The following is a 27745-nucleotide window of genomic DNA, read 5'->3' on the forward strand; positions in this document are numbered from 1 at the left end:
ACATTGTTACGCCTGAACTTATTTAGGCTTCCCATAACACAGAGGTTGAATACTTGACTAAAGACATGTCAGATTTTAATTTTGTAAAATGTTCTACAAACACAATTCCACTGACATTACGGTGTAGTGTGTGTGTCGATCAGTGACAAAATCTCTAATCCATTTCAAATCCAGGCGGTAACAAAATGTTGAAAAGTAAAGGGTTGGGAATACATTCAAAAGGCGCTCTATGCGTTTGCTTCAAGTTGTGTATTTACAGTCATGTATTGCGTTGTCATCAAGACCAATTCGAATGTTAGTTCGTTAAATAGTCTGCCCCATATTTGCTAAATATGTTGAACATGTTTGCAGTCCACATAGTACTAACAGCATTTGCTTCAATATGGAAATGCATTGTTAAACATAGGCTATAGCATTCACATTGATATAGGGGCGAGGACAACTGTAAATTGTAGATGCTCAAAAGAAATCAGCAGTTGATATGGAGGACTGAATAGTTTGAAGGAGCATGTCTTTGGTAATCAGATGAGCGGCGCTCTTTGAAAATGAGGATGATAGCCTACTTGAACAAGTGAAATGCAGCTATGTGAATTTTGAATAATGAAAAAGCATGAGGGCAAAAACCTCAAATATTTCCAAGCAGTTTCAGTAGACCATTTAAAACTCCTTTATTCATAGGCTACTTGGCTAATGGCCAGCATAAAAATACACACGGATGAGATTTGCTATTAAGGAGAGGGAAGGTTGTGCTTAGTTTTTAATCAAGTTAAATGAAATGGGGGTGGGGGGGAGAAGAAACAGAGTGTTCTTTTACGTTTCTAAATATGAGATTTACCGGCACGAAAGGCACATCTCTCCTTCCATGAGCACTGTGCGTCATGACTGGATCGACTGTGTTTCTCACAATCCATCCATTATCAACTGCGTTATCGTTAACACCTGCTTTTTGTGAGTCTTAAATATTGCCACTGGACCCACAGGTAAATTGCCAAACCTGGTGTTAGGTCTGTAAAATGCCAGTGCGCATGTTTTTCCATGACGAAATTGCAAACCAACTTAGGTTTGACACTTGCGCCGACTTAGTTCCAGGCAAAAAAGGGCCCAGGATGTTAAAGGAAATTTATTGAAAATTTTATTCACATACCTACAGGACAGTAGCTCTCCAGGAACACGGTTGGAACGCCCCGTTCTATCCTAAATGTAAATTCTATTACTCCAATGTTTACAAACAAGAATTTCCATAGCCCTATGCTTCAGCTGTACACCAAAACAAGTACTGGGGCTGCCATTTCGCTGAAAGATGAATCCCAAACTGTAGATTTAAATCTTTGAACAGATGAGGGGCTCTAAATAAAAGGAGGACAGACTTATGAGAGAATATAAGCCTCTACCTTGCAACTGTGCTCTGCTTGACAATTTTCTGGCGTGCACTCCTGGAACCTGAGGCATCAACCACAGAGAAACCCCCAGCAGAGTTGGGGAATCCATGAGCTGCCACATATTTGCGGTAGGCTTCGCGAATAATGCGAAAGGCTCGTGTGTTGGCATAGGGGATGTCTGTAACTGGGTCTCTGTATAATGCAGCCTTGTGGGTGACAGGACAGACTTCCTGGGTGGGGGGCTGGGAGCCGGTCCGCACACCCTGGGGGAAGGCAGCCTCAAAGGCCTCCTCGTCGCTAAAGGTGATGTAAGTGCGGGAGCAAAGACCTCCCAAGGGTTGCTGGGAAGGCATTGGACTTGGTGCCACAGGAGCAACAGGCAGCGGTGTGTCCTGGTCTAACCTTTAAAAAAAACAAATACAAACACTTTAGTTAGTGGTACATAAACTCCTTGGCTAAATAAAGGTTAAATATGTAATAAAAACAGACTACTGACAAAGGGCAATAATAGCTTTATTGTAAACAATGCTGTACTCTACTCCAGGTCCACACTGTGGCCATTGCCAAGTAGCCTAGGCTACAGTAGCTACTTGGGCTTAAATAACAAAGACAAAAACTATAAAGAAAATGCATCCAATATTAATTTCACATTCAAATAGTACTTGATTTCAGCAAGACGGCTGCTGCATCCTGTCTGCGTGTTTTATTATTTTTATTTAACCTCTAGGGCCAACATCCTGTGAGATTGCAGAGCACCAAATTCAAATACAGAAATACTCATAATAATTCAGAAAAGATGCAACTATTTTACATAGGTTCAAAGATTAACTTCTTGTGAATCCAACCACGATGTCAGATCTAAAAAATGCTTCACGGCGAAAGCATACCGTACAATTATTTGAGAACATAGCTCAGCAGACAAATCATTACAAACAGTAACCAGCCAAGTAGAAGAGTTACACAAGTCAGAAATAGAGATAAAATTAATCACTTACCTTTGATGATCTCATATGGTTGCACTCAAAAGAGATTTATTCAATAAATGTTCCTTTTATTGGATAAAGTATCTTTATATCCAAAAACCTCCGCTTTGTTCGCGCATTTTCTTCAGTAATCCACAGGCTCAAACGCAGTCACAACAGGCAGACAAAAACATCCAAATAGTATCCGTAAAGTTCATAGAAACATTTCAAACGATGTTCATAAACAATCCTCAGGTTGTTTTTAGCCTAAATAATTGATAATATTTCAACCGGACAATAACGTCGTCAATATAAAAGGTAAACCAGAAAGGCACTCTCGGTCGCGCGCATGAAAAAGCTCTGACACAGCAGGGTCCACTCAGACTGCTCTTACTCCCTCATTTTTCAGAATACAAGCCTGAAACAATTTCTAAAGATTGTTGACATCTAGTGGAAGGCATAGGAACTGCAATTTGAGTCCTAAGTCAATGGATACTGTAATGGCATTGAATAGAAAACTACAACAAACCAAAAAAAAAAATCGTACTTCCTGAATGGATTTCTCAGGTTTTCGCCTGCCAAATCAGTTCTGTTATACTCACAGACACTATTTTAACAGCTTTGGAAACTTGGTGTTTTCTATCCAAATCTACCAGTTATATGCATATCCTATCTTCTGGGCCAGTTAAGAACCAATTCTTATTTTCAATGACGGCCTAGGAACAGTGGGTTAACTGCCTTGTTCAGGGGCAGAACGACAGATTTTTATCTTGTCTGCTCTGGGATTCGATCTTGCAACCTTTCGGTTACAAGTCCAATGCACTAGGCTACCCCTCCTGCCGCCCCAGTGTTTGTTTGATTTAAGATAGCAACGTTGATTTTCATACTAAATATGGTGTTCCAAAATCAAATGGAATTAAGGTATGCAGTTAGGGCTGTGGCAGTCATAAAATTACGATTGTCATGTAAAAGACTGCCGGTCTCACGGTAATTGACTGTTAATGAACATAAACACATCTATGCATACAAGCCGTATACAAGTCATAAATCAATTGAAAATACACCATCACAAATAAATTCAGTATTAATTTCAGGAAGGTCTAAAGAAACGTGATATGCATTTCAGAAGATGTATTTCAGAAGAACAGAATAGTTGGCCTACCATATGTTATCTGCCATGCCATAGGCTGTAGGCTTGTTCTTCAAGCTGACAAGATAATAAGTCCTGTGCAATTGTTTAATATCATATGATTTTACAATAAGAAGAATATAATTAAATTTTGTTGAATAAAAGATGGGATATTTTTCCCATTCTGGCTCGAGAAGGCCCATTTGAAGTGGCTATGTTGAGCGTAAAGGTGATAATTTGAAACAGGTCCTATATGCTAGATTTAGAGTTATTTGGCAACTTTAGTTGAGAATGATACAAATCATAGATGCCTTAGAAATCAAAAGATATGGGCTGGTTGATGAGACTATAGGCTATTGATCATTTGAGAAAGTTGCAAAAAAAAGCTTGCGTTCTGTTCCTTCCCTCAGGCTGCAAGCTGTTCTTTCATCAAGTGATCATATTTTCACCCATCAGACCAGACTCAATTTTATCTAGTCTTTACTAATAAATACAATTAGTTTCGATTTAGAATGGCCCATTATCAAATGGGCAGGAAGAGGGGAAAGAGAAAAACATGCATGTAATCTGTATGCACTCAAATAGCGAATGGAGGCCACTCTCCTGCTGGTTCATGCAGGAGGCTACTTTGGTTATTTCTCGGTGCAACAGGTGATATTCCGCCCAAACTCTGTATGCCATGGGCTCTCCAATTCTGTTCCTAACACTACCAAGTGCTTGATTTGGGAAACCAAGAACATCGATAGTAAGACGTTTTCACAAGGAAACATATTCCATTAACTTCTTTGGGCTGGGGGCAGTATTGAGTAGCTTGGATGAATAAGGTGCCCAGAGTAAACTGTCTGCAACTCAGGCCCAGTTGCTAATATATGCATATTAGTAGATTTGGATAGAAAACAATCTGAAGTTTATAAAATGTTTTAATGATGTCTGTGAGTATAATAGAACTCATATGGCAGGCAAAAACCTGAGAAAAAAATCCAACCCGGAAGTGGGAAATCTGAGGTTTGTAGTTTTTCAACTCTTGGCCTATCGAATACACAGTGTCTATGGGGTCAAATAGCATTTCCTAAGGCTTCCACTAGATGTGAACGGTCTTCAGAACCTTGTTTGATTCTTCTACTGTGAAGTGGGGGTGAATGAGAGGGGAATGAGTCAGAGGTCTGCCAGAGAGCCACGACACACGTTCACATGAGAGTTAGCTTGAGTTCCATTGTATTTCTGAAGACAAAGGAAATCTCCGGTTGGAACATTATTGTAGATTTATGTTAAAAACATCCTAAAGATATAGTCTATACGTCGTTTTACATGTTTCTACGGACCTTGTCTGCTCCTAGTGATCACGAGTCATGAATTTGGATTACTGGGCTGAACGAGCGAACAAAAAGGAGGTATTTGGACATAAATGGACATTATCGAACAAAACAAACATTTATTGTGGGACTGGGATTCCTGGGAGTGCATTCTGATCAAGATCATCAAAGGTAATTGAATATTTATAATGCTATTTCTGACTTCTGTTGACTACACAACATGGCGGATATCTGTTTGGGTTCCGTAAAGTTTTTTTGAAATCTGACACAGCGGTTGCATTAACTTTTTATGGCTGCAGAGGCAGTATTGAGTAGCTTGGATGAAAAGGTGCCCATTGTAAACGGCCAGCTCCTCAGTCTCAGTTGATAATACATGCATATTATTATTAGTATTGGATAGAAAACACTCCAAAGTTTCCAAAACTGTCAAAATATTGTCTGTGAGTATAACAGAACTGATATTGCAGGCGAAACCCTGAGGAAAATCAAAACAGGAAGTGATTTCTATTTTGAAAACTCCATGTTCCATAGCCTCCCTTTGCTCCATTTAAAGGGTTATGAACCAGATTCGTTTTCCTATCGCTTCCTCAAGGTGCCAACAGTTTTCAGACATAGTTTCAGGCTTTTATTTTGAAAAATGAGCCAGAACGATAACATCGCGTCAAGTGGTCACGAGTTTTGCTCGCGTAACAGAATTTGGACAGCCATTGTTTTCCCCTCTCCTACTGTGAAAGACATTTGCGGTTCATATATTATTACATATACAACCTGAGGATTGATTACAAAAATGTTTCACATGTTTCTGTGGACATTATGGAAACTATTTGGAATTTGTCTGCGTTGTCGTGACCGCTCTTTCCTGTGGATTTCCGAACATAAAGCGACAAACAAACGGAGGTATTTTGGATCTAAAAACAAAAGGAACATTTGTTGTGTAACGGAGTCTCGTGAGTGAAAACATCCGAAGATCAAAGGTAAACAATTAATTTGATTGCTTTTCTGATTTTCGTGACCAAGCTACCTGATGCTAAGTGTACTTAATGTTTTATTGTGCGATCGATAAACTTAAACGCTTGGATTGCTTTCGCTGTAAAGCATAATTTCAAAATGACACGACAGGTGGATTAACAAAAGGCTGAGTTGTGTTTTCCTATATTGCACTTGTGATTTCGTGAATATAAATATTTATTGTATGTAGCGCTATGCTATTCAGCGGTTGTTGATGACACTTATCCCGATATCGGGATTGCCATAACAAGTTAAGGAGAAGTGTATCTATAATTCCGTGCATAATAGTTGTTTCTTTTATCAATGTTTATGAGTATTTCTGTAAACTGATGTGGCTGTTTTGGAACTACTGAACGTAACGCGCCAATGTAAACAGAGTTTTTGATATAAATATGAACGTTATCGAACAAAACATACATGTATTGTGTAACATGAAGTCCTATGAGTGTCACCTGATGAAGATCAAAGGTTAATGATTAATTTGATCTATATTTCTGCTTTTTGTGACTCCTCTCTTTGGCTGGAAAAAAATGTTTTTCTGTGACTTGGCTCTGACCAAACAATCGTTTGGTTTGCTTTCGCTGTAAAGCCTTTTTGAAATCGGACACTGTGGTGGGATTAAGAAGAAGTGCATCTTTATAATGGTGTAAAATACTTGTATGTTTGAGTAATTTTAATGATGGGATTTCTGTTGTTTTGAATTTGGCGCCATGCACTTTCCCTGGCTATTGTCATATTGATCCCGTTAGCGGGATCTCAGCCCAAACAGCCCCTCTCTGCGCACTGGAGAAAGGAATGAAAAGGAGATGGAAATGCACAGTGGTGATATTACCTTTAGCTAAAGGTAATGTGTCAGCCTATTATGAAAATATTAAAAAAGCCCAATTACAAGCTATTCAAAACCAAATTCATTTAATTGTAGGCTAACTTTGAATGTGTTTAATTTAGACTAGACCAATTATGTACCAAAGATATCTTAGATCTGTATTGTCTAATGGCACAATATTTTTTTTTTTAATATAGGTCTATGTCATATATATATATATATATATACACATGTGAATAGATTGTGCACAATTAATCATCACCTTAGAAAGCACTGTCCATGTCGTTGGGTTAGGTTTTGAAACATCCACAACAACCATATTTTCCACAACCTGATGTTGAACTTCTTTCTTCAAATTGATTAATCACAGTGAGGTGAGTTTCAAAAGCACATACTATTTTGATAAGTGTTTGCGGTGGTTTTTGATTGCATTTGCACTGATGTCAGAGTGGTTAGAAGGACAATAGAGCCCTGAGTGCCAAGCCATTAGTGACCTGATGATCAATAGTGAGTTGGGTACTACTAACATGTCTAGAGTGTATAAGAGATTATCGTGACTCAGCGGTCACGTAGAATTTCACTGCAGTCATGACTCATGTGTGGCGGCAATACGGTCACCGCAACAGCCCTATCAAATGCCTGGTTAAATGTTTTTGCCAAGGCCTCCTGGGTGGCGCAGTGGTTAAGGGCGCTGTACTGCAGTACCAGCTGTGCCACCAGAGACCCTGGGTTCGTGCCCAGGCTCTGTCGTAACCGGCCACGACCGGGAGGTCCGTGGGGCGACGCACAATTGGCCTAGCGTCGTCCGGGTTAGGGAGGGTTTGGCCGGTAGGGATATCCTTGTCTCATCGCACACCAGCGACTCCTGTGGCGGGCTGGGCGCAGTGCCCGCTAACCAAGGTTGCCAGGTGAACGGTGTTTCCTCCGACACATTGGTGCGGCAGGCTTCCGGGTTGGATGTGTGCTGTGTTAAGAAGTAGTGCGGCTTGGTTGGGTTGTGTATCAGAGGACGCATGACTTTCAACCTTCGTCTCTCCGGAGCCCGTACGGGAGTTGTAGCGATGAGACAATATAGTAGCTTACTAAAAACAATTGGATACCACCAAATTGGGGAGAAAAAGGGGTAAAAAAAATAATGTTTATGCCAAATCACCATTAAGTAATGTCAACGAAATAATTGAGTTGATTTGTTTTACAGGTACCGCATGCACCCCTCTGTCTCAGTATGTGTAAACCATGTATCTGATGCTGTCTGGACAATAAGAGTATGGCATGTCATACTATTTCTGGCCAGACAGGATCATTTACATGGGCTACATATAGTAAGACAGAGGGGCGCTGATTGGCTCGCTCGGATGCTCTCTCAGGTGATAGTTTCAGCAGAGAGGAAGAGGCGAAGCGAGAGGGTTCACTCTCGCCAAAATCTGTATAGAATAAGCCCAAAGTGGTTATATTGACATATTATGCAGACCTAAACTTTAAGCCTACCTTCCCGCCTTTGGGACAATGACTCTCCTTGTTAGGACGGACACATGAGCATCTCGTCATTATATTCAGATGTGTTTTTTTTCTTCTTACGAATTGGAAAGAAATCAATTGCACAGTTCAGATGCTGGCTTCCACTAAAGTAAATTGATGTTTTGCCAAAACTATATAATTACCCATCTAAATAAAATACTTCAAAATACTTCACCAGGGAGCATGACTTAGCCAAAGAGGATCACTGTTTTGAAAAAAAAAAAAAATAGCAGTGGATTGTTTAAAATCACAAGTGCTTAGGTCTATGCCTATTTGGGAAGCACTCAATTTGGGCAGCGTGTGGCAATAGTCCTAGCTGATTGAGTTGCAGCTGTCAGTGAAAAGCATCTAAAATGTGTGTGAAGATAATGTGTCTTGAGTATAATTTAAAATGTTGCAACAAGAAGGGGAGGGGTGTGTGGCGAAGATATGGCACGTCTTTCTCCAGAATACGTGCACTCAGCTCTCCAGAAAGAGCTCAGCTGTCTGCCGCCAATTCCTGCTCATTCATTGTGTGAATTGTTTGCTGTTTGTATATTTATCATGTCACAAGTAGGCCTAGTAAATGTACCGTTAATCCTACTCTCTAGAAACATAGAGGGAGCGCATGTGCCTGTGTACGCATAGAAGTAGGCCTACCTGTAGAAGTGCCCATTTGGGATGCCTGATCTCTGACTTAACTCAAAGTCCACCACTAATAAACTGAGCCAGTCTGTTTTTTTGTTTTTACATCCTTTGAGAATAATAATGGTTAGTCGCAGTACTTGAAAAATGTTCCAACTCTCCCCGGCCTCGATGTAAAAGAGAAATGTATAAAGATCTGATGATCCCATATATCCAGTGGAAACAAGGAGGTCGACCGATTAATCGGCATGGCTGATTAATTAGGGCCGATTTCAAGTTTTAAAATCGGTCATTTTTGGACGCCGATTACATTACAATCTATGAAGAGACTGCGTGGCAGGCTGACCACCTGTTTCCAGAGTGCAGCAAGGAGCCAAAGTTAAGGTGCTAGCTAGCATTAAACTTATCATATAAAAAAACAATAATATTAAAATAATCAGTAGTTAACTACACATGGTTGATATTACTAGTATACCTAGCTCCTGCGTTGCATATAATCAATGCGGTGCCTGTTAATTTATCATCGAATCACAGCCTACTTCGCCAACTGGTGATGATTTAACAAAGTGCATTCGCGAAAAAGCACAATCGTTGCACCAATGAATCTAACCATGAACATCAATGCTTTTCTTAAAATCAATACACAAGTATATTCTTTAAACCTGCATATTTTAGTTTAGATATTAGTGTTTGCAGGCTATATTAACTAGGGAAATTGTGTCGCTTCTCTTGCGTTCAGTGCAAGCAGAGTCAGGGTATATGCAGCAGTTGGGGCCGCCTGGCTCGTTGCGAACTGTGTGAAGACCATTTCTTCCTAACAAAGACCGTAATTAATTTGCCAGAATTTGACATAATTCTGACATCTAACAGCACTAGACTTAAGGTTGCCACCCGTTCGATAAAATAGGGAACGATTCCATATTTCACTGAAAGAATAAACATTTTGTATTCGAAATGATAGTTTCCGAATTTAACCATATTAATGACCTAAGGCTTGTATTTCTGTGTGTTTTATATTATGAACATTATTGCTGCAATATATCCACAATTTCCTTCCTCATGATACCATCTATTTTACCTGGCACCACACGGCCAGGTCTCTGACCTCTTCCCTATAGGCTGTCTCGTCGACAAACTTAATGATGGTGTTGGAATCGTGCTTGGCCATGCAGTCATGGGTGAACAGAGCGTACGGGAGGGGACTGAGCACACGCCCCCGTGTTGAGGATCAGCGAGTTGTTACCTACCCTTACCACCTGGGGGAGGCCTGTCAGGAAGTCCAGGATCCATTTGCAAAGGGAAGTGTTTAGTCCCAGGGTTATTAGCTTAGTGATGAGCTTTGAGGGCACTATGGTGTTGAAACCTGAGCTGTAGTCAATGAACAACTTTCTCACGTAGGTGTTCCTTCTGGGATGATGGTGTTTATGTGAGCCATGACCAGCCTTTCAAAGCACTTCATGGCTACAGACGTGCACGGGCCGGTAGTCATTTAGGAAGGTTAGCATTCTTGGCCACAGGGACTATGGTGGTCTGCTTGAAACATGTTGGTATTGGAACATTTTCATCAGGTTGTGTTTTTATTTATTTATCGGCTTTAGGCATATGTATTTTATTTAGTTGAAGACTGCTGCATTGGCTTTCTCTGAGTTCCATGTGCTCATTTCTTTAGCCGCCAATGGATCACAGTGTAGGCTATCAATGTGTCCATATGGCAGAGGCTGGTGCTCTCGCCTTAGAAAATTATAAAAATCTGAAAATTCTAATTCGACTATTCTGATTTTTATGATTAACCACATGACAATGTCTGCCTGTCTTTTGGACAACACCCTTGAAAAAAAACGTGCCATCTATGGATATCAAATGCCTGTCCAACTGATTAATTTTGCTGCCGGCCCTGCATTTATCCAGATACTAGAAGGCTTTTAACAAACTGTTTCCAATAGCATTGCTACATTCTTGTAAAAAATTCTGAAACTCAATGCAGATGTAGCAATTTTTTTCAGCAAAACAAAACTCTTCCACCTAAATATGTGTCTCCTTACCCTTCCACATCCACATTTTCTTCTTTTAAGATGGAGTGAGGCACCAGGGGCATGAGGACAGAGTGGTAGCGGATGGTGGGGCCCTCAAATCGCCGCTTCTTATGGACCTGTTTTTTCTTGTCAGCCTCAAGACGTTCGTAGTTCTCTTTAAAATAAGAAAATACAGAAATGGTCAAATAACACGACCCTGGCCAAGCTCTGGACATATTTTCTCACGTTGTTCAGTATGCACTGCCATGTGTCATATCTTTTAGTGCTAGGTATTTTTTCTGTCAATTATTCTGGATGGGCAAGAGACCCATAAAACGGCTTTGTGCATGGACAAATCTCCGCCGCGTCTCATTCTGAGCGACATCCATTTTTCCTTCCCTGCTTTTGTCCTTAAACCTCCATTCTAAATAGAGTTTAGACAGTTTATTTCCCACCAACTTCATTAATATCAACCCATGTAATAGGGATTAATAGGAACACATTGCAATCCACTCAGGTAACATGAGCTGTTAACTTGTATATTCAAGTGCCACTATGTGTCTGTAATTACGAGTCAGGTAGTTTAAACACCTGCAATTACGGTGTGCACTCCCTCGTATTTTTGAAGTTTCTTGTTACCGTTTCACTGTGCCTATGTGGACGGTGATGTTATGAATCAGTAAACTTAATTGAACTTTAACCATGTCGTCGTTTTTGGGAATTAACAGGTCAACTCGTGACCATTTAGATTCCCCCTTTCGTCTTACCTAGGGATCGGAGGTTGACCTCAGCAGTTATTTTGGCCTCAGCCAGCAACTCTTCCTGGGTCAGGGGTCGGTCGTGGTGGGCTCCCCTCCGCCGTCGGGGGGCATCCTGTCTTTCTTGCAGTCGCAGGTTGGTCTTCCGCGTATGCTCGCTGGTCGACTGGCGCACAGACTTCCGAGCTGGGGAAGTTGCCAGTTAGTGACAAGGCTTACAGGGATGGTCCACTCAAAATACAATTTAACATTACTAAACTAGTCAATTCCCCAATACGTGTCTGCATTAGATTTTACACTATTGGCTAAATCAGAGTAAAAAAAAAAAAAGGTAGAGGACACACCTCCCATCTTTGCCATTAATCCCTTCTGTGACAGCATGTGTAACCTTGTGGGTGGGTATCTCCCTTTTAACGTTGTCAAATGGGGTTTCAATGGGCATTAAGCCAAAGTTAATGATTTCCTGGACTGTTGCTCAGGCGTATAATTAACTGGTAGTTCCCTCCTGGATGGAATTATGTGATCCCCATAACCCAGTTGCAAGTTCCACCAAGTTATGTTGCATTCTATGAGTCATTTGAACAGTGTGCCTTGTACCTTTTCATACTATGTGTTCTTACATAAACTATTTTCACAAATGTAATGTTGGCACATTTTTCAGAAAGGGATACTTTTGTAATACAAGTTGGACTGGACTGTTGGTAAGGCATTGGGCCATATGGTAATACAATTAAAAACTGTAAAAAAAAAAAAAAACCTTTGCTAATGTATACAAAAATAAAATAAAAATACAGAAATATAACATTTACATAAGTATTCAGACCGTTTACTTAGTACTTTGTTGAAACACCTTTGGCAGCGATTACAGCCTCGAGTCTTCTTGGGTATGACGCTACAAGTTTGGCACATCTGTATTTGGGGAGTTCCTGCCATTCTTCTCTGCAAACCCTCTCAAGCTCTGTCGGGTTGGATTGGGGGCATCGCTGCACAGCTATTTTCAGGTCTCTCCAGAGATATTTGGTCAGATTCAAGTCCGGGCTCAGGCTGGGCCACTGAAGGACATTGACGCCTGTCTCGAAGACACTCCTGCATTGTCTTGACTGTGTGCTTAAGGTTGTTGTTCTGTTGGAACGTGAACCGTTGCCCCAGTCAGGTCCTGAGCGGTCTGGAGCAGGCATTCATTAACAATCTTTCAGTACTTCGCTCAGTTCATCTTTCCCCACGATCCTGATTAGTCTCAGTCCCTGCCGCTGAAAAACATCCCCACAGCATGATGCTAACATTACCATGCTTCACCATAGAGATGCTGCCAGGTTTCCTCCAGACGTGACGCTTGGCATTCAGGTCAACAAGTTGAATTGTGGTTTCATCAGACCAGAGAATATTGGTTCTCATGGTCAGAATCCTTTATGTGCCTTTTGGCAAACTCCAAGCGGGCTGTAATGTGCCTTTTACTGAGGAGTGGCATCCATCTGGCCACTCTACCATAAAGGCCTGATTGGTGGAGTGCTGCAGAAATGGTTGTCCTTCTGGAAGGTTCCCCCATTTCCACAGAGGAACTCTGGAGAACTGTCAGTGACCATCGGGTTCTTGTTCACCTCCCTGACCAAGGCCGTTCTCCAATGATTGCTCAGTTTGGACGGGCGGCCAGCTCTAGGAAGAGTGTTGGCGGTTCCAAACTTCTTTCATTTAAGAATGATGGAGGCCACTGTGTTCTTTGGGACATTCAATGCTGAAGAAATGTTTTGGTACCCTTCTCCAGATCTGTGCCGTGACAATTCTGTCTCAGAGCTCTACGGACAATTCCTTCAACCTCATGGGTTGGTTTTTGCTCTGACATGCACTGTCAACTGTGGGACCTTATATAGACAGGTGTGTGCCTTTCCAAATCATGTCCAATCAATTGAAATTACCACAGGTGGACTCCAAGTTACAGAAACATCTCAAGGATGATCAATGGAAACAGGATGCACCGGAGCTCAATTTCGAGTATCATAGCAAAGGGACCGAATTTTTATTTTAATACATTTGCAAAAATTAGGGGGAACTGTTTTTGCTTCATGATTATGGTGTATTGTGTAGATTGACAAGGAAAATATTTAAATCAATTTTATAATAAGGCGTTAATGTAATAGAATGTGGAAAAAGTCAAGGGGTTGGAATACTTTCCAAATGCACTGAGAGAGAGAGAGATAAAAATATATACACAACATGATCCAACATGTGCTTCACGGTTGGGATGTGTTCTTCGGCTTGCAAGCCTCCTCCTTTTTCCTCCAAACATAACGATGGTCATTATGACCAAACAGTTCTATTCAGACCAGAGGACATTTCTCCAAAAAGTATGATCTTTGTCCCCATGTGCAGTTGCAAACCATAGTCTGGCTTTTTTATGACGGTTTTGGAACAGTGGCTTCTTCCTTGCTGAGCGGCTTTTCAAGTTGTCGATATAGGACTCGTTTTACTGTGGATATAGATACTTTTGTACCCGTTTCCTCCAGCATCTTCACAAGGTCCTTTGCTGCGGTTCTAGGATTGATTTGCACTTTTCGCAAAGTCGTTCATCTCTAGGAGACAACGTGTCTCCTTCCTGAGTGGTTGGACAGCTGGGTGGTTCCATTGTGTTTATACTTGTGTACTATTGTTTGTACAGATGAACATGGTACCTTCAGGCGTTTGGCAATTGCTCCCAAGGATGAAGCAGACTTGTGGAGGTCTACAATTTTTTTTTGCTGAAGTCTTGGCTGATTTCTTTAGATTTTCCCATGATGTCAAGCAAAGAGGCACTGACTTTGAAGGTAGGCCTTGAAATACATCCACAGGTACACCTCCAATTGACTCAAATTGTGTCAATTAGCCTATCAGAAGCTTCTAAAGGAATGACAATTTTATGGAATTTTTTAAGCTGTTTAACGGCACAGTCAAATTAGTGTATATAAACTTCTGACCCACTGGAATTGTGATAGACTTATAATTCACTGTAAGTTATAAGTTAGGTCTGTAAAAAATTATTGGAAATATTACTTGTGTCATGCACAAAAGTAGATGTCCTAACCCACTTGCCAAAACTATAGTTTGTTAACAAGAAACTTGTGGAGTGGCTGAAAAATGTTTTAATGACTTCAACCTAAGTGTATGTAACTTCCAACGTCAACTATATATACATACACACACAAATATATAAAAAATGATACCATATATAAATATCTCTGTGACATCGGTTGTGTAGATCCAGCTATGGTGCAGGTGGTGACACCCGAATTTGAATCCAGTTATTATGAGGAAGGCTGAGCGTGTGTGTATCAGCACTAGGAGTTAACGACTACTTTCGCTTAATAAGCAACTTCTGACAGTAAAAACTAAATTGCGATTGTTGCTGATATTGGCGAAATTACTCATCGCTACTGTGTCTCAAAATGTTTGCCCAAAATGAATCATAATTTGGTCTCAAAATTACATTCCTACCCTTTCCAACGAGATAGCCTAGACGTAGTTATTTTAATTGACTCTTTCCACCATGCATATCTGCAACGCCCATGTTTGTTGACAGAGAATTCCGTTTAAACATGATATTCAATGAAATGTGCAATTTTCCCTGGGCATATGGGCATTTGAAAGGACACATCTCAGATATTGCCACCACTCCCACCTCAGCGTAAGCTTGCTAATGTTAAATTGCCAATCCTTACGTTATGGTAGGAAAATACCACAGACAATACTGTAAACCCACTTGCGTTTGGGCAATAAGTTACTTTGTTGAAAATAGAGCCCGTATAGATAGAGGCCTCTTACTCTCTCCAAACTCCTGAAACTCCTGCGGCACCCTCCTCTCCATTTTGGCTTTCTCCGTCTTCTTCAGCTCCTCTGAAGGCCTCTTTGGTTTAGGCTTGGTCACCTTCAGAGGTTCCTTGGAATAAAACAATCAACATGTGCGTGAAAAATGTGCATACAGTATGAAAAACACATGCAAAACGCACATGATTTATTCATACACCTTGAGAGTTCATACTTTGATAAATGTCCCTTTTCATAAATGGCATTATCTAAAACAATTAGGGCTGTCCCGGACAGGAAAAAAAACTTGGTCGACCAAGAGTCTGTTCTTTTAACCAAATAGTAAAACCTGTATTTTTCCATATACAGTGCATTTGGAAAATATTCAGACCCTTTCACAGCCAAGACAACGAAGGTATGGCTTCGGGACAAGTCTCTGAATGTCCTTGAGTGGCCCAGTCAGAGCCCGGACTTGAACCCGATCAAACATCTCTGGAGAGACCTGAAAATAGTTGTGCAGCGACAACCTGACAGAGCTTGAGAGGATCTGCAAATAGCATCATACCCAAGAAGACTCGAGGCTGTAATCGCTGCCAAACGTGCTTCAACAAATTACTGAGTAAAGGGTCTGAATACTTCTGTAAATGTTTTTTTTTTTTTTTTTAAATTTTATTAACACATTTGTTTAAAAAAAAAATGTTTTCGCCTTGTCATTATTGTGTGTCGATTGATGAGGAAAACATGTAAACAATTTTAGAATTAAGTCTAACATTACAAAATGTGTAAAAAGAGAAGAGGTCTGAATATGTGCCATCCCCACAGCCTCCAAAACGGATCAGTCCACACATTAAGGCGCGCATCAGACCGGTGTCTTGTACACCATGATATTTCATTTTTTTTGTGTTGCTACTGCTCACCGAAAATACATCTCGGTCGACCAATAGCCTATCGACCATACAATCAACCAGTCGACTAAATGGGGTCGGCTCTAAAAACGATACCAAAATCGAATTATGCATATTAATGAGGATATCAATGTCGCATGGTAGGGGGTCCAATATGGGTTAACTTTGAGCACCTTCTGCTCTTGAATGGATGGTCATACGCGAGTTGTGCCAAGATGATGTTCTATCAATGGGTTTGCCAAAATCTGTTAGGCATACACGTGGCCCTAATAAAAACAGTTCTCATGGGTAAATGTGCATGGTAATTTTTGTTCAAATCAAAAAGGGTGATTAATTCAATATGGAATGACCCAGTATTATCAGAGTTGTAGTCTAGTGGTTGATCGCCTATGTTCGCGGTCCCCCAGGGGTCCACATTGTAGTTGTTGGTAGAAGTAGTGAGGATGCAAGTTCATTAAGTTACCTTATAAGCTTTGGTGACAACTCGACTCTTCCTGCGAGGAGCATCATCCTCCTGGTCACTATCAGGCTCGTCACCCTCATCTATGTCAAAGTCACTGTCGACCTCGTCCTCTGTGTCCGAGTGCTCCCCTCTGTACTCATCATCTCCCGATTCCTTGAGGGAGAGTCCAAATCAAACATACATATTAATAATGGTCGATAGCAAATGGGCATGGCCAAATACATGTTTTATTTACAAGGACCAAATAAACCCATAAAGCAACACAGTCTACTTTATAAAAATTGCTGGTGTCCAGGAGTTGGGACCATGCATACTTTGCTCATTCAAAAACAGAGAACCAAAGGACAAACTACAACACGGCAAAGTTAGCAAACAAGTAACTGCAATGAAGCCGCCATCTTTATGCATGCCAGCTAGTAGAAATAAGCTCAAGAGAGAAATATATCACTCACTCAATGCTAGTAGCCCCTACAACACCTCCCCCCACAGAACATGGATTGAATAACACTTTGTGTGGTGTGAAAATGTGAGCCAGCGATGTACCTACTCATAAGACTACACAGTGAAGAGTCAAAGATACAGGGGGGACACACAAAAATCCGCCAATCTCTTTATTTTCTCTACTTCAGCGTTTCCCAAATTAGGATTCACAAACACAAAGTTCCCCCATTTGAAAATGGGGTCATAGCTTAGTTATAGAACCACATTTACTTGAGTAAGCTTTGATATCTGCTATTCGCGGTGGGGACAAAGAGCAGTTTCTGTTTTGTTCCTACAAATTTGGGTCCAACTTTTGAACGTTTGGAGCTATTAGCTATTCTTAAAAGCTAAAACTCCAAGGAACACAAGCATAATGAAGCACACAAGCCGTACAGGACTCAATTGGGGGCGAGTTCGTTGGCTAACGTTGATAAACAACCAGAAAAAAAATTGTTGAAATAAAGGACACACCAACAAAGTGTCTTAATAGGTAGGGCTGTGACGGTCATGGCATTTTGGATGATGTAATTGGCCAGCAAAATGACCACGGTCACCGTAAAAACTTTTCGAATAGCATTTATTTATTTGAAATGTTCTCCTCTCCTGACGGCATCTGCGGTCATAGAATTAGAATGGCTAGAACGGGCTTCCCCATTCACATCAATGATGGTGTGATGGAAAATGTTTGTGCTTTTCTAATAACCAATTTCTGTGTTCATGCAAGTGACTGATTGAACGAATCCTCACTATCAGTATCTGCAATTTGGCAGTACGCCCAGACCCTTGATTTGAGAATGAAAGATCTGTTTCAACGTCTCAGCTTAGAGAGAAGAAGCCTCGCGAGGTATTGGTCTGTCACATGCATGAAGCAAACGTTAATGATAAATTAATTATGAACGACGAATAAGCTAAATCATGCAAATATAACTTGTCTGCAGTATATAAGAGAACAGGACTGGCTTGGGAGAGCTCCTGATCAACATGTGTACTTGGTGCATTGAGTTGGTTGGAACCTCTCCAGGGCACTGATAATAAAGAATTATTAATTTAAGATAGACTTTGAGTGCCCCTGTGTAGAATTTGCCATTTGCGAGAGAGTGTCCATAGCAGCAAAACAGGAAGTAAAATGAGCTAAAATATGTGCTGTGATTTCTTGATTCACATTACAAAAAATATATGAGCTAAATCAGTTATCATTTGATTGAACATTCTATATTACCATGGAAATGACTGCATCACAATACCAGTCAGCCACTGAGTGCGTATCCATGAGTTTACCAGACAAATTGCTAGGGTTATAGGTTCCTGGCCTGTGTGCTGCTGCATTGTGGTCATTCAGTCAGCTGTTCGTTCGACAAAAATAATTACAAATAATCACACACGGCAGTTTATAAAGGTACACTACCCTGTTCATGAAAATAGATAGCTCCTACAGACAGTGAGTCACATGGGCGTGGCTTGCTATATACAGCAGGCGTCGAGGCATTCAGTTGAGGTCGACCGATGAATCGGAATGGCCGATTAATTAGGGCCGATTTCAAGTTCTCCTACCAATCGGAAATCGGTATTTTTGGATTTAATTTATTACACAGAGTGTTCTTTAATGGAAGCCTCTCACATTTAATCAGGTTAGAATCAGGAATCCCCCAGAGTACCTGTTTAGGTCCCTTGCTTTATTCCATTTTTACTAATCACATACCACTGACTTTGAGTACAGCCAGAGTGTCTATGTATGCGGATGGCTCAACACGTCAGCTACTACAGAGACTGAAATGACTGCAACAAATCAACAAAGAGCTACAGTTAGTTTCAGAGTGGGTGGCAAGGAATAGGTTAGCACTAAATATTTTTTAAACTATAAGCATTGTATTTGGAACAAAACACTCACTAAACCCTAAAACTCAACTAAATCTTGTAATAAATAATGTGGAAATTGAGCAAGTTGAGATGACTAAATTGTAACCCTAGATTGTAAACTGTCATGGTCAAAACATATTGATGCAGTATTAGTTAAGATGGGGAGAAGTCTATAATAAAAGCGATGCTCTGCATTCTAACCCAATCAACAAGGCAGGTACTACAGGCTCTAGTTGTCACACCTTCACTACTGTTCAGTCGTGTGGTCAGGTGACACAAAGAGGGACTTAGGAAAATTGCAATTAGCTCAGAACAGGGCTAGCCCTTAGATGGACACAGAGCAAAAATTAATAATATTCATGTCAATCTCTCCTGGATGAAAGTGGAGGAGAGATTGACTTCATCACTACTTGTATTTATGAGAGGTATTGACATGTTGAATGCACCGAGCGGTCTGTCTAAACTACTGGCACACAGCTGGGACACCCACGCATACCCCACAAGACATGCCACAAGAGGTCTCTTCACAGTCCCCAAGTCCAGAACAGACTATGGGAGGCACACAGTACTACATAGAGCCATGAATACATGGAGCTCTATTCCAAATCAAGTAACTTACACAAAGCAGTAAAATTAGATTAAAAAATTAAAAAAACACAGCGGGGTATGTGAAGCAACGCTATAACATGGGCACACACACATGCATGCACACACACACACACACACACACACGCACACACACACACACACGTTATGTGGTAGTGGTCGAGTAGCGGGCTGAGGGAACACATGTTTTTTAAAAATTGTATTAACTGCCTTCATTTTTGCTGGACCCCAAGAAGAGTAGCTGTTACTTTGGAAGTAGCTAATGGGGACCCATAATAAATACAAATGACAGTTTTATTTTGAAGGCACACTGCAAATTCCACTATTGTGCCTAACCTTTATTGTGGCTAGCTTGACAACGTGACAGCTAGCTGGCTGCTTACAATGTTAACTTTGGGCAACAGGGTTAAGTAGCTGGCTAGTTATTTATTTTCATGAACTGAAGTTCAATTACAATAGGCAAACAAGGGGAAACGTAGCTAATACTTACTCACAAGGATTACTAAATCATTGCTAAGAATAATGAAAATGACTGCAGTTTCTACTGGTCATTGTTTTTAGGCTGGTTGTATTGGTTCTGGCTAGGTACCAAGCTAAAGCTAGCGAACCCAGAAGTTGCAGTTGAACAAACGATGCTTTATCACCAACACGGTATTGTAAACACATCGTACGTGGCCGGTGTTTGCGTTCCATAGTATTCATGTCGTGAAGCTATTACTGTGTAACTCCAGTAGGGCAACATCTAAAAAAAAAATAACACACTTGGTAGTGTGTACCGGTCCTCAACCAGTCGGCGAAAGCCAACATAACCCATGACAAAGAGCAGTTGATTGTTAAGGGCAATGAATTCCAATATCTTGATTTTAACGGATTTTGCCTTTGAAAAACTCAAACTTTTACAGATGCACAATTGAGAGCATCCACTCGGGCTGTATCAACGCTTGGTACGGCAACTGCACCATCCGCAACCGCGGGGCTCTCTAGAGGGTGGTGCGGTCTGCCCAACGCATCTCCAGGACACCTACAGCACCCGATGTCACAGGAAGGCCAAAAAGATTGTCAAAGATAACAACCACCCGAGGCGCTGCCTGTTCACCCTGCTATCATCCAGAAGGCGAGGTCAGTAGAGATGCATCAAAGCCGGGAACGGGCGATAGAATCTGTTTTTCTATCTCAAGGCCGTCAGACTGTTAAATAGCTATCACTTGCACATAGAGGCTTCTGTCAATAGACTTTAAATCACTGGCCACTTTAAAATTGTATTTTACCTTTATTTAACTAGGCAAGTCAGTTAAGAACTAATTCTTATTTTCAATGACGGCCTAGGAACAGTGGGTTAACTGCCTGTTCAGGGGCAGAACGACAGATTAGTACCTTGTCAGCTCGGGGATTTAAACTTGCAAGCTTACTAGTCCAACACTAACCACTAGGCTACCCTGCCGCCCCAATACATGGAACACTAGTCACTTTAATAAATGTTTACATATTCTTGCATTACCCATCTCATATATATATATACATGTATATACTGTACTATTCTACTGTATCTTAGTCTATGCCGCTCTGACATTACTCATCCATATATTATTTATTCTTAATTCCATTCCTTTACTTAGATTTGTGTGTATATGTTGTGAAATGGTTAGATATTACTGCACTGTCAGAGCTAGAAACACAAGCATTTCACTATAACATTAATTAAGTTTATCGAATGAGCTATTGTTTTCTTGCACAAACCGCGGCCGACACCTGTCAAACTCAAACATTTACCTCAAAAACACAGGGATGTTGATTCGCATGGGACTAGCATTATCAGAGGACCTTGGAGTTCGCAAAAAACAGAAGGTTATTCTGGCTGGAATTGTCACTCTCCTAACATGTAAAAATGACTGACATGGTAGATTCGGAAAGGACAAACATAGATGTAATTATGTGCACGAGCACAAAACGCCACATTACCTGACCTCCCCCAGTAAAACTAATTAATAGATTGTTTTAATGTTAATTGAATATGGTTGATTATTAAGGTTAGGGAGAAGTGCAGTGAATAGTCCCACTTTTTAGGATGTTAATCTAAATTCATGTATTTATGGTTGTTAGTAATTTTGTCTTGCCTTTTAAATCATTATATGTGTTAATGTTTTTACCATCAAGGACAACTTTGGAAACAAGTATTTTAATGAATACTTTCGAGTAGGGATGCACGATATATCGGTGAACATATCGGAATCGGATATGATATTAGTAAAAATGCTAACGTTGGTATCGGCCCGATGTCTAGTTTAACGCCGATGTGCAAAACATATGTCAAAGCGGACATGCATACCTATATAACGTAGGTACATGACGTAATGACGCCACGTAAAATGTAGCGCTACACGTGCAACACAGCATTCCTAACCTCACCCACAATGTCTGCTGTGTGGATCGAGCAGTCAACAAGTCCAGCAGTCATTTCAAAGAGTACATTTTTTTCCTGCGATACAACTCAAAGGCGAAATCCATTAATGGCAAGATAATATAATTAATTTCCCTTGACAATCAACCGTTTCTGTCGTGGGTGATGTTGGCTTTCGCGACTGGTCGACTAACGTTACCAAGTACGCTATTTTTCTGTGTAACTACCGGAGTTACACAGTACTAGCGTCACTGCTATTAGCTTCACGACATACTATGGAACACCGTTTGGGTCTTTGAGTGTCAAAAAACGAATGTCAAATAACACTATTTTATGCATTATCTTTTAATTTGACACATCAAACACAGTTCCATTATAGAATGATGTGTGTTCTGAGTTTGCACGTGCAAGCCAAGCACCACCACTACTATCAGTAGCACTGTCAAAGCTATACAAAAAAGTCTGCAAACAAGCAACCACCGGCCACTAAATATTAGTGTTATAGCTCATATCGCGGGACTGTGACAGTGTGAAATCACCTCCCCAGTCAGCCTATTGACATTCATATTGCACTGTACAGCTTTACCTAAGGATTGTGGATCAATGAAATGGGGTATCTGTCTGCTCAATACCAAATATATTTTTTCCCAAAGCCCTCCTCAGAGTTAGACTCCAAAACATCCACACAGTATTGTTTTTACGCTGGAATAATGTTCAATACAGATAGGTTGACAATAAATGTGGCTCAATTCACAGTTGTTTCAGAGTCCAGCAATAAGAGCTATGATGCTAATGTTCTCTGGGTGTCACTGAGTAGACTGATACCTATGGATTGTGGATCAATGACATGGGGTAGGGCTGCACAGTGAAATAAGTATGCACCCAATGCAATTCAAAAGTATAATCCATCCAGTGTGATTTTTGTCAAATTAACAAATGGTCTTTTGCTGATTTTATATAACATTCCAAAAGTCTACTTTAATTCTGAAGGCTAACCGCAAAGTCCACTATTGTGTCCACTAGCTTCACATAGATGGGTCCGACCACCATTAATCAAATAAGAACTGTCTTATAAATTAGGGTTATTTTAGAGGACACTTTAGATATGACCAGGTGAATCCAAGTGAAAGCTATGATCCATTATTGATATCACTTGGTAAATCCACTTCAAATCGTGTAGATGAAGGGACGGAGACCGAATTCAAGCCTTAAGACAAGGATTGTGTATGTGCCATTCAGTGCAGCATAACACCCTGGATCCACTGCTGGCTTGCCTCTGAAGCTAAGCAGGGTTGGTCTTGGTCAGTCCCTAGATGGGAGACCAGATGCTGCTGTAAGTGGTGATGGCAGGCCAGTAGGAAGCACTCTTTCCTCTGGTCTAAAAATATATATCCCCCAATGCCCCGGGGCAGTGATTGGGTACATTTCCCTGTGTAGGGTGCCGTCTTTCAGATGGAATGTTACACAGGTGTCCTGACTCTCTGTGTTCACTAAACAGGGCATAAAATTAACACCAGCCACCCACCAAATGCAGGTCAATTTAGGTACTGGTGGGTAAGAATGTCTATTTCACCAGCCACGTTGGCATGTGGTCAACTTGCAAGGCTCTACTAGTCAGATGCCAAATCTCTCACACAAACACACCACTCCAATTGGAAGCTAAATTCCCAATCCAGCACTCATACCATTATGGCCACCTAATCATCCCCAGCTTCCAATTGTCATATTCCTCTCCTCTATTTCCCAGGTCGTTGCAGTAACTGAGAAAGTGTTGTCAGTCAACTAAATCTGATAGAAATAAATTGTTTACCGTTATTTTAAGTGCCTTTGTTTGAACAGAGTATGTAGTAGGTGAAAGGTGCACCGGTTTGTGTCGAGAGCTGCAACTGCACAACTGTTTCCCATGTGGATCAAGAACGGTCCACCAGCCAACTTCACACCACTGTGGAAAGCACTGGAATAAACATGGGCCAGCATCCCTGTGGAACACTTTCAACACCTTGTAATTTATACTCTAACGAATTGAGGCTGTTCTGACAGCAAAATGGGGGGGTGCAACTCAATCTTAAGGAAGGTGTCCTTAAATTTTGTACAATCAGAAATTGAAAAATAATTGAATCTTAATTTAAGATTATAGTAAATGAAAAAGAACTCAGATGATTTTAATAATCACATATTCCTCACTAAATTGAATCACTTAGATGTAAAAAATTATCTTATGCACAATTTAACCATGTGGTCAGTGCAGCAGCAGCAGGCTGAACGTTTGACGTCCCTACTCTATTCTCTGTCCCTTGATATTAAAACACTGCAGATAAAAGTAGAAACCCCCTGAATTTAGAGAGCTGACCATCACAGGACTTGGAAGAGATCTGGGTACTGTTCGCTAACTACATTATTACGGTACACTTCGTTTCTCAATCACTACTGCGACGCTAAATTAGCTACTTACGTCGTTGAATCCGCCGTATGTGGTCTTGTAGAATTCATCTTCCTCTTCAGCATCTAACAACTTAGACATGCGGCTCCCCGCCGTTTTACGGGGCTCTTTGCTAAATGCTAAACTCATGTTGATCTAGCTCAGATAGATTAATAGGGAACGTGCTAGCTTGTTGAAAGCTAACAACAATCAAGTTCTAGTTAACCTTAGCTACCACAAAATACTATGCATACAGCTAATGACGTAGATATGGTGCGACATACTTTTTCTTCTTCAGGTTTGACGGCACTAAAGAACCTTCTTCGATAAGATTTCATGGCGGTTGGCATCCAATATGTTGCGTTACCGCCACCTACTAGACTGGAGTACAACTCCGTTATACTTTGCTTGAAAAAGACATGTATAAATAAACAAATTCCATTCCATCTAACACTACTCTACAAATAAAATAAAAATACCACCTTACTCCACTATTTAAATATATTTAGTCCTACCTCATGCCAACAACCTGAAAGGATGGGACATCACTTAACACCCTGTACCCTCTGATGTCAAGTCTCGCACACCCAAATGCCCCTCTGCAGCTCCCACCACTAACCTCAATTTTCTGCAATTTACATTCCATCCCTGCAGTACAGCTGATAACCATTGCTATAAATGCCAAAAATCCAATCTTACTGAAACATATCACTTGTTGGCCTATCCCTCTGTACTGGTACAAATCTACTACTCCTCTCAGGATCCCTCCCCCTTGACCCATCTTCCTCTACTTTATTCACTGCCTCAGCATATGACAACTTCTGCACTACTCTAACCCTGGAAACCTCAACCTGCCGCTCTCACACGAGACATTTCTGATCCCCAACCCCATGGGCACCCTACTTCCCCGTATGCTTCATATTCATTTGTCTCATGCCCTTCTGCACACTTCTCACCCTCCTACACACTGCTGCCTGTAGCAACGTAATGTATTCAGTACAAAATCTCGTTAGGATATACAAGTTATCCTGTACGTCATTTTGCCGGGCGAAGAAGACTCAACATCAAAACTCAAAAGAACAGGCAATGACTTTGTTTCACCACTCACGCCACCCTGTCTGCGTTGCACCAAACGACAAGCATCACAAACACTGGGAATCTTCCCCTTCAGTTGGTCAACTTTAACATTTACTGCTACCCCAGTAATCACTCCTTTCAACTGCACCCCTTTTTTTTTTTTTTTTAAGAGTGAAACAATTCAGATTTCTTGCCCCCATTCATTTAACGCAGAGCGCCTTCTCCCTCTGACCAGCTGAAACACAAACAGTTAACACAAGACCACTTCTGGTTACCCTCACCGATTCCACAGTACCCAATTCTGTTTCCACCCAACCTGAAACCACAAATAGATCAGCCAAAAGGCAAGGGTCCACTTTTTCCAAAAACTTCACTCCTACTGTCAGACTCATCTTTATCCTGACCCTTGGTGCAAGCCTCAGGCTCCGAGAAATTCACCATACCTACCACCTCCAATACGTTGCCTTCAATCACTTACATTTCTCCTCCTGTCTTCAGCTCACTCTGCTTATACTTTCTACCATTATTCTAAAACAAACCATCTCCCTTTTTTCCGCAATTTCTAACCGACTCAAGGTCACCACATTGGCAGGTGATCCGTTTGCAGGGCTCTACAGTGAGAGCATTACATTTGAGAATAAAAATAGTCATAAGTCAATATGAGCACGTGGAAGTTTTGGTTAGAAAAATGCTGCAGTAGCGGTTTTCAAAGTGTTTCTCCTGTTTTGTTTCATAGCTGCTAATTTCACAAATAAATACATATCCCACTTAGCGCAGCAACACTGCCTGGCATGGGAGCTGTGTGCAATGAGCCAAGTGCTTGACAGATTCATTTCTGGAGGCGCTTGGCATAGGCCTAAAATTTGGTGGAATTTACTCGAAAGTATACAAAGTGAGACTGTCCTCGTGTTTCTTGGCTATTTACATTGTTTAGTTTGAACTTTATAAGTTGAAGCAGCACACTCAAATTAGACATCCTAGTCAGATCCCAAATCTCTCACACACACACTTCACTGTAAAGGCTACACCTGCTGTATTCAGCACATGTGACAAATAAAAGTTGATACATACCACAGGACTCCAGTAGCCCTGTTACCACGGTAAACTTCAACCCAGGAGCTCCTGAACATTTTGCCTCTGAATATTTTGATTAAAATACTCTGGTCACACATTTTTATGAAATTGAGCAATACACCACATTACTTCTTACTAATACATTTCTTGTTTTAAAAACAAAATCTAATTTCTCAATCCGGCCCTCATACCATCATGGCCACCTAATTATCACCAACTTCCAATTGTCTCATTCCTCTCCCCTGTAACTATTTCCCAGGTCGTTGCTGTAAATGAGAATGTGTTGTCAGTCAATTTACCTGGTAAAATAAGGGTAACCTAAAATAAAAAAGTGCATTTGTTTTAACAGGGTATGTAGTAGGTGCCAGGTGCACTGGTTTGTGTAAAGAACTGTAACTGCTCAATAGTTTCCCATGTGGATCAAGAAATGGTTCACCAACCAACTTGACACTACTGTGGAAAGAAAGCACTGGAGTCAATATGGGCCACAATCGCTGTGTAACGCTTTCGACACATTGTTGTCTATGCTCCAACGAATTGAGGCTGTTCTGATGGCAAAATGGGGGGGGAGCAAAACAATCTTAGGAAGCTGTCCTTAAATAGTTTAAAATCAGAAAATGAAAATGTTATGATAGTAAATGAAATACCGAGGGGTCTTATCCAGGCGCAGGCTGAACGTTTGACGTCCCTACTCTATTCTCTGTCCCTTGATATTAAAACACTGCAGCTAAAGTAGAAACCCCATGAATTTAGAGAGCTGGCCACCTCTTCCAAATCCTGTGATCTGGGTACTGTGTAATGTTCGCTAGCTACATTATTACTTGAAACTTCGTTTCCCAATCACTAATGCGACCCAATAACTAGCTATCTGCCAAGACAGCTAGCTAAATTAGCTACTTACGTCGTTGAATCCGCCGTATGTGGTCTTGTAGAATTCATCTTCTTCTTCAGCATCTAACAACTTAGACATGCGGTTCCCCGCCGTTTTACGGGGCTCTTTGCTAAATGCTAAACTCATGTTGATCTAGCTCAGCTAGATTAATAGGGAACGTGCTAGCTAGCTGAAAAATATAACTTGTTTATTGTTAGCTACCACAGAAGACCATGCAGCAGCTAATGACGTCGATATCAAAGATGTTCTACTAAAATATAGCACATCCTGT

The 27745-nt window shown here is 40.9% G+C and overlaps 1 protein-coding gene across 2 annotated transcripts; it reads right to left on the reverse strand.

Moving 5' to 3' along the window:
- Positions 1 to 652: 652 nt before the first annotated feature.
- vps72a (vacuolar protein sorting 72 homolog a) lies at positions 653 to 27745 on the reverse strand. Of its 2 annotated transcripts, none has more exons than XM_035794992.2 (6): positions 27484 to 27745; positions 16672 to 16824; positions 15322 to 15436; positions 11539 to 11715; positions 10802 to 10946; positions 653 to 1781 (listed from the first exon to the last, which is right to left on the reverse strand). In XM_035794992.2, the coding sequence occupies exons 1-6, from the start codon at positions 27598 to 27600 to the stop codon at positions 1388 to 1390; spliced, it is 1101 nt and encodes a 366-aa protein (XP_035650885.1). In that variant the 5' UTR covers positions 27601 to 27745; the 3' UTR covers positions 653 to 1387. The 2 variants fall into 2 exon arrangements, with proteins under 2 accessions (XP_035650885.1, XP_035650884.1); XM_035794991.2 differs by lacking the exon at positions 27484 to 27745 and adding an exon at positions 24465 to 24689.

Source organism: Oncorhynchus keta, chromosome 20 (genome assembly GCF_023373465.1).
Source record: "Oncorhynchus keta strain PuntledgeMale-10-30-2019 chromosome 20, Oket_V2, whole genome shotgun sequence".
Classification (NCBI taxonomy): domain Eukaryota; kingdom Metazoa; phylum Chordata; class Actinopteri; order Salmoniformes; family Salmonidae; genus Oncorhynchus; species Oncorhynchus keta.